Below are 8507 nucleotides of genomic sequence, written 5' to 3'. Positions count from 1 at the left end.
TTATATGAAAAAAACAATACATTCATCAATCAAATTAATTATTGAACACACCCAGTTTACAATTTTGAATCTTTCCCTCTAAAAAAAAGGTTGGATAAAAGCTAGGGCTTGCCATAATTGAGCAATATAGAAAAGTTAGAAATTGTTGAATCAGGTAGAAATTGGTCTGAAGAAGAGAATGATGAGCTTGGAATAGGTGCTGCTATGAGTAGGGGACAAGAAGTGATTCAAAGTGTAGTAGATGTTTTCTAAGTGGTCAATAATAATCAAGGACATGCATGCCCACAATTGCTAAGCCAATTTGCCATAAACAAGGATAGTGGGAAGAGGAATTTCAAGTTTTGTCTGAGTAGGACTTCCACTATTTCAAAGTGGAAACTCAAATAATATTTTAATTAATTCATTAAATAATTATTTAAACCATTTTCATGGGAACTCCAAGAAATGGGGTAACTATATGCATATGCATGCTTCCTAATTATCCTTCTATTTTATAATTACATAAATAACTCTTTTTTTTTTTTAAGCAAACCAAATTTGACTAATTTTCTTATTTTCTCTTTTGTGGGCTTGACTAATTATATATTTTATGCAACACCATTCTTTTGAAAATAAGCTTTGAATTCCTCATCTTTTATAGCATTATTATGAGTTTGGATCAATACTATTGGTAATTGAATTCCTCATCTTCATTGCATTATTATGATTTTGGGTCAATATTATTAGTAAGTTACTATAGAAAATGTGTTGCACAATGGAAAAGAGATAGGAAGTGGGGAAGGAAAAGCTATCATTTCTAATTTTGGAGAAGCCAATTTGGCTATGGTTTCTATTATAGTTTCACTGGGAATTGTGGAGAAATATAATGCCTCCATTGCCCACTAAGAGAGTTTTTCTTCACAAAACAACCTCCTAAAAGTGGCACATTTATGTGTCCATTTTTTTTATTTTTAGTAGCTTCAAGTGTCACCCATCACCATTTTATCCCATTCATTATCCCCAAACATAAAATGAATAATTTTTTAGACTAAATCGCAATTTAAATTCATAAAATAATAAATTAACTAGATGGTAAGCTAAATTTGGGTTTTCATTTTACCCTTTGTTCTTATGAAAAGAGAAAAACATTACACAAAAAAGATGGAGATAAGCAGATGACTGAACCCCACCTTGCTTTAACATCTCTATGTCATCTCAAGCATAACAACAAATATATACTAGTAATATTATTAACCAAATATTTTGCATGCAAACAAATTTTAGCCGCCTCAATAATAACTCATTGTACTATCCTTGCATTATAGTACATATTACATTATTGAGACTGTCACATTCCAAACCCTATAAATAGAAATAGAGCAACGATTAGATTTAAATTGTACCATTCCGAAATTAGAGTAATTAGTTTTAGAAGAAGTGCTAGCTTAGATTATTGTCTATAGGGATAATTGCTAATAAATATGGGAGACTCTTGCAGTTTTTCTATTTAAAATTGTTTGTGAATTAACATGCGTTTAAACAAAGTAAAGAACAAATTATAATGTAAAAGTTAACGTAACTCCACATATGTAAAGTTAACGTAACTCCACATATGTAATTGCATATAATATAGTATGTGGTATTCTTTACTGAGCTATTTTATAGACGGATAAGAGGTGTTACAGAGACATTTACAATAATAATAAAAAAATTATTATTTAAATATAAAGAATTAATCCTTATATTTAATTCTTTACTGAGCTAATAAAAAAATGTTTTAATATATTTTTTAGAATTAATGTAATAAATTAATTAATTAGGCTTTTTTAAATTAAATAAAATACATTTAACATGCAAAAATAATCCTATTGAACAAAAAATTAAGCACTTTGGGTGGGTGGATGGGGCACCATGGTTTTTTTTATTTATAATTAAGATTACTTTAAGTTTATTCTTTGAGTGATTAAATCCCAATTTAATAACTTTATGAATTGAATTATCTAATAAATTAGGTAGGGATTTGTTTGAGGTTGAGAACAATAGGAGATAGAAGAAGTTAGTTTGTGTTATATAATAAATAAATGTTTCCCAAGCATAGAACAAGTATGTCTAGTGAAGGGAAGTGACTGAGGATCCAACTAAGACAGATCATGAGACATAATAACTCCCTCATGTGATTCCACTGTCTGCAACTCCTATCTTATATTCTAGTGTGGAAATATCTTACGTGTATTCTTAAATTTACAATATTATAATTTTAAATATAAATTTAAATTTATAAAATTAAATAAATGATATCAACTCTTTATTTGGAGACCTTTAATTAGAAATTAATACTAGATGGGACTTATCCGTTGACATTTTATTGAGTGAACGTTGGTAGAAAAGATAATAAGAGAACTCAGCAATGAGAATTAATAGGACGATAGCTTATTCGACCACGAAATGAATTGTCTCTTTACCACCGCCCTATTAATTACAACAAGATTCATTTTCTTTTTATTATTATTATTTTCAACACAGAATAAGATTCATTGTGTTGCTATATTGTATATAAGGGAGCCATATGGAAATTTTAAAAATTCTATATGTTATATTATTTAGAATAATAACAAAATTCATTTTTCTAAGTGATAAATCTTTTATCTTCCTGTTCCATGATAGATCTGACTTTTTTCTTGGTCCATTATATGAGTTTATCAAATGGGTCTCTCAATATTTTATTTGATGAAAGGACCTGCAAAATAAAGAAAAACGGTCAGAAGTCTATCAGGATACTCCGGTGGAAACCTTCCGACGTTCAAATAAGATTTTATGAATAAAAATAGTACATTTAGATGAGAGTTGCAGAGAGAAAATAAAAAATGGAGTCCCCCCAAGGGAAGGAAGAAGCAGATCCCTTTAAAGATAAGACCCCCACCTTTTTACCTATCCATGTTCCTGCTATTATGCTACCTGTTTATGTCACTCAGGTTCGTATGTACGGACGTGTCAAACCCCTCTCGACGCCAGGCGGCCATTTAATTTTCCCTGTCACGCGTGCGAATTGGTGAGTGACTGGGCCTGCTTCCCTATTGGGTCTGTGCTCGTATCTGATTCGAATTGCCTTGGGTTGCTGATTCCAGGCTTGTGAAATTGGGCCGTCTTTCGAGCGTATAGTTTCACGGGTTTTGGACTTGTGGCCTTCTTTTGGATCCGTCCTTATTCCTGAGTTAGGAAAATCAGGCGGTTATCACTAAATATTTTTTAGATGGAAAACAATTGAGTTTTTTTAAACAAAATTGTATTATAACTTTCATTTTTAGAATAAAAAAATTAATTATGTTATTAAAAAATAAATGAAGAATACATATTAAAACTTGTAGTAAAATATGCTTATATAATATTTTATAATTATTTATTTTAATTATGAAAGATATAGACAAATTTTAATTGTAAAATTGAAATTTTATTTTATTATTAATAAATGAACTCATTTTTTTTTTGTATTTTCTTTGTTTTTCATATAAATAAAAATTAATTTGTAAAGAATGAAAAAAATTTAAAAAAAAAACAAAGAAATGTTTTTTTTTTCATAAATAAACATGACTTATTTTCTTTGAATAAAATGAATTTATGACTATTTTATTTAAGTGGAATCACAAGAGCTAATTATTAAAATATAACACGTTATTTTCTTTGTTTTTTTTATTATATTCTTTTCTCTTTGATTATATTCGTCAATTAATTTGTATGATAATCCAGAAATTTGTTTAGTTATTTCTTTTATTTTAATAGAATTTTTTTTAATTATTTTATTTTTTTTATTTGCTATATCTATTCTTTGTTTTAAATTCTTATTATTGAGAATTAGTAATAAAAGAATAAGATGAATTGTATTTATCAAAAGGATTTCGGTGGAGTTTTCTATGAAATTTTTATTTAGGAGTGAGGGTGAAAAAAATGATATTAAAAAGAAATATGATGTCAAAAAAGAAAATAAATAAATAAGTAAATATACATATGAAAAAAAAAAAAAAAAAAAAAGGGTAGAGCTGAGGTGGGCATGGAATAAATGAGGGTAAAATGGAGGCAGATATGATTGGACGGTGAGCTAAGTAGAAGAATAGCAAAGTAACACAGCAATATTCTCCACAAGATCCTCAAAACGAAATGGACTATAGAGTATGGAATTTTACGCATGCTAATGTACGCCTCTGTTCTACCGTTATATATGCATGAACTCTCTTCTCCATCCTTCACCAAAACCTTTTTTGTGGGTCACTTTCTCCTTCTTCTCTTCCCTTTCTTTTTCTTCACACTCTCACATCTATGGAGATTGATAAGGATTTGAGACTCTCCAAATTCAAGAGAATTTGTGTTTTTTGTGGTAGCAGTCCTGGAAAAAAGAGTACCTATAAAGATGCTGCTATTGAGCTTGGAAAAGAATTGGTATAATGTCTTCTTCTTCTTCTCTGTTTTTACTTTCCTTTGTGATTTCAACTTTAGAAATTTCTTTCACTTTCCCGTTTTTTTTTTCTTTCTTTTTTCAGCTTCTTAAACTTGTTTTTATCTGTTTTGATTTCTGATTCGGACTCTGTTTTGGTTCCCCTGTTTTTGCTCTGTTTCTGGTTTTGTTTTCTAGTGCTTTCTTCTATTTACCTTTTCAATTCTTGATTAGAAACCACAATAAAAAGATTTGTTCATTTCTTCCTTTATGCTTTTTCAAGAATTTCAAGTAATGTTTGATGAAATAAATTTGTCATCAATTTTGTCTGCTTTGGTTTCATGTAGCTTACTTTGTTTTCAAGCTTTGAGCCACATTTTACACAGTAGTCAATTTGAGATAATTTAAAAATTCTTTACTTAATCAATATTGAAAAAATAAATAATTACTTTATTTTCATTAATTATCATTTGGGTTTTATTAAAATACAATAACTAAAATGTACTTCAATGGGTACTTCATCAAAGACTGGTTTGATTTTTTTTTTAATAGTCTTCTTTTGACTTTTTGTTTTTTTTTTTAAATTCTTTAACAGGTAGCCAGAAATATTGATCTGGTTTATGGAGGAGGGAGTATTGGTTTAATGGGGTTGATTTCTCAAGCTGTTTATAATGGTGGCCGCCATGTGATTGGGTAAAGCATCTAAACCTTATTCTTTTTTTTTTTTTCCTTTAGTTTCCATATATAATTTCTTCATGCTTCTTGAAACTAATTTTTGGTTATATTTGCCTGCAGAGTTATTCCCAAGACACTCATGCCTAGAGAGGTATTTTCTCCTCTTACTATAATGTTGTAGGGCCTTTTCCTTTTTTTTTTTTTTTCATATAAAAGTTAAAAAATAAAATTTATTTCCTGCCTCTTAAATGTGTTTTTTTTTCTTTATTTTTTTTAAAAAATTCTATGATTATTTTTTAATCTCATATGGTGGCTATTTACATGAATTTCTACCTCTCCTTTGTTATCTTTAAAAATGGGATTTCATACTTGTCTCATTTGAGGCTATTCTTGCTCTATTTGAGACTTTATTTGTTTTTTTTTTTATTTTATTTTTTTCCATGGGCTTGAATATTTCTTCAACTTGTCTATCAATCCACTTGGTACCACTGGGTTTTTCACCATTTTGCCCCTTTTCTAATTATCTTTTCTTCTTTTATTTTCTTTTAATTTTAATCTTTTAATTGTCAAAAAAAAGCATTATATATAAAATTAAACATACATGATTGTATATTTTCCTTGTATTTTCCTTTTCTTTCTTTTCTTTTTATGCTTTATGACTTTGGTTTTGGTCCCACCACCACTGCTACACCATCATTGCTTCTCTGTGGATAACTCTCAAAATTAGTGTTTTTCTTTCGTGGATTTTGTTTTTGTATTGACTTGGATTCTTTTTTTTTTATTTATTTTTGATTTTCAGATAACCGGAGAAACAGTAGGTGAAGTGAAGCCAGTTGCTGATATGCACCAAAGAAAAGCAGAAATGGCTAGACATTCTGATGCATTCATTGCCTTACCTGGTCTATTCTTCGCCTCCAAAATTTAATGCTTTTTTTACTAAAAAAAACAAAAGTTGACTAAAATACTGTAACAAAAAATAAAACAGCAATAAAATCATTTATCGACTAGTTAGAATATTGACAATAAATTATTTATTAACAAAAACTTATAGCTTATTTTTTATAGTGAAATAATGGTAAATTTTCTTGAATTTATATCCAGCAAAGACCTATTTAGAGAGCAACCCAATATTGAAAACCTATACTCACCGACTCTATTTCTCCATTACTATTATCTTCAGCAGCTGACACTGAAAATTAGGCTTTTTGTTTTCCTCTCTGTGGTTAGCAAGCAGTCCATGTGATGAACAAGCTACAAAAAATAATTGTGAACTCTTCTTCAAATCCAAAATGGTCCTTTTCCCAGCTACAGTCTCTAAATGATTACAGTTATTGGTTTCCCATTGCAGACACAAACCCTGTTTTTCTACCTTTAATTTTAAATTTTTTTTTTTTCCAAAGGAAAAGTCAGCCACTTACCCTTGTTTAGTCCTGTTGGTCCTTAAATAGTCCTAGTTTTTGGTACTAAAATAGGCTCACCTATCTATAGGAAATCAAGTATGGGCTTAGTACATACTGGAACATTGATTGAAGCTTCATGGCTCAAACCAAATCATACCCATTAATGCTTTACTGAAAATTTGCACACGGGATCCAACCCTGATTATTAGGATCATCACGAAGCATAATTGACTGATTTTTTTTTTTTATGTCTTTGAAGGTGGCTATGGAACCCTTGAGGAGCTGCTTGAAGTAATAACTTGGGCTCAACTTGGTATCCATGACAAGCCTGTAAACCAACTTTTCCTTTCCTTTTTTCATGTATTTTATATGGTATTGATTCTAATTGTAATGCACTCACATTTTGGATTTTACACTCTACAAATCACCAACTAGAAGTAAAGAGAAGTTATTAATATCTAAAATAGTTTAAGAAAATTGTCTGTGTAATTAAGAAGTTTCGAATTTGAAGTCCGATCGAAATCAATTGTATCATAAAATAGCTAAAGGAAATATTGTATTTTCAGGTGGGATTGTTGAATGTGGATGGTTACTACAACTCCTTATTGTCATTTATTGACAAAGCAGTAGAGGAAGGTTTCATTAGTCCAAATGCTCGCCATATCATAGTTTCTGCCCCTAATCCAAAAGAGTTGGTCAAGAAAATGGAGGTGAAAGCCACTTTCTTTATTTCCATTTTTTTTTCTTTTTTCAAAGAAGGATTTAAATATTAATTATGATTTTTTTTTTTTGAATTTTTAGGAGTATTTTCCACAGCATGAAATAGTTGCTTCAAAGGTCACTTGGGAGATGGAACAATTAGGATACTCTCCAAAATGTGAAATCTCAAGGTGAAGAGATTTGAGATATTGAAGATGAAAGCACTTTGAAATGGACTAATTTTACTTGACCAAATGTTCTCAAAGTGGGTTTTTTTTAGCTCCCTCTTTCTGATTTTTTTTTTTGGGTTAATTTGATGTAAACTAGAAAAAAAAAATGACATTGAAATTGGAAGCTTGACCATTTTCTTTAGCTAGAAATTGGATGTTTTATTGCTTTCCATCACCCAAAAAAAAAAGGTAATGATGAGAAAATCTAAGTTAATAACATGAATTTTTTTTTTCAATTAGTTTCAATTGAAATTAAAATTTAAAATTAAAAATTTCACGGGTCTGGAAATAATTTTAGTATTAATAAATTTTAATTTATTAATAATAATAAAATACGAGATTGTATTATTTTAAGAAAAAAAAAGAAAATAACCTGTTTTTCTTTTCTCTCTCCATGTATAAATCTAAATATGTGATTATGTTACAAACTTTCACTAGTAATTATTAATTTTATAATTTTAATTCAATTGAGTTCGCATTGATTATATATAATTTTGAAACTTTAATTAATAAAAATTAAAATTAAAATTAATTTAATGATTTATTTTACAAAATTTCACTTAATATTAATTACACTTTAAAAATAAATTATAATTATTAAAATATTAATTAATATATTAAATAATATTTAAAAAATTTTAATAATTATAAAATAAATTGATTTGGATCTATCAAAACTTCCATCTCTATCAGCCCATTGTACTGAGCTATTGGTAGGTAAGAGTTTTCAAAGCAACTCTTTTGTGTTATCTATTTCAATGAACCCACAAGCCACTTCGTTAATGATACATCACTGATGCAAAATTATTAATACATCATTATTTGGAAAATTGCAATTTTAAATTTTTTTTATTTATAAAATATTTACTATACTATATTTAAGTTATTTTTAAAACAAAAAATCTATTTTTTTAGTTTGAAAAATATATTTTATCAATTAATTTTTTCAAATGTTTTGGATATAAAAAATACAAAATTAAAATTGTTTTTAAAAATATTTTTCTTGAAATAGATGAAGTTGGAAAGTTATTTTTATATATAAGATGTACAAATTATTATTTTATTTAGTTTTTGTTATTCTTTTATCAAGGGTATACA

At 28.0% G+C, this 8507-nt stretch overlaps 1 protein-coding gene across 1 annotated transcript; it reads left to right on the top strand.

Annotated features, from left to right (window-relative positions):
- Positions 1-4105: 4105 nt before the first annotated feature.
- On the top strand, positions 4106-7551 carry LOC110625962 (cytokinin riboside 5'-monophosphate phosphoribohydrolase LOG1). Its single transcript, XM_021771674.2, has 7 exons — positions 4106-4410; positions 5001-5098; positions 5201-5231; positions 5880-5979; positions 6740-6810; positions 7047-7190; positions 7282-7551. Exons 1-7 carry the CDS (start codon positions 4291-4293, stop codon positions 7372-7374), a joined length of 657 nt encoding a protein of 218 aa, XP_021627366.1. The 5' UTR covers positions 4106-4290; the 3' UTR covers positions 7375-7551.
- The last annotated feature ends 956 nt before the right edge of the window (positions 7552-8507 follow it).

The sequence above is a fragment of the Manihot esculenta genome, chromosome 11, assembly GCF_001659605.2.
Source record: "Manihot esculenta cultivar AM560-2 chromosome 11, M.esculenta_v8, whole genome shotgun sequence".
In the NCBI taxonomy this organism is placed as follows: Eukaryota; Viridiplantae; Streptophyta; class Magnoliopsida; order Malpighiales; family Euphorbiaceae; genus Manihot; species Manihot esculenta.
The sequence above is the reverse complement of the archived record's forward strand: the minus strand, read 5'-3'. Positions and strand labels throughout refer to the sequence as shown.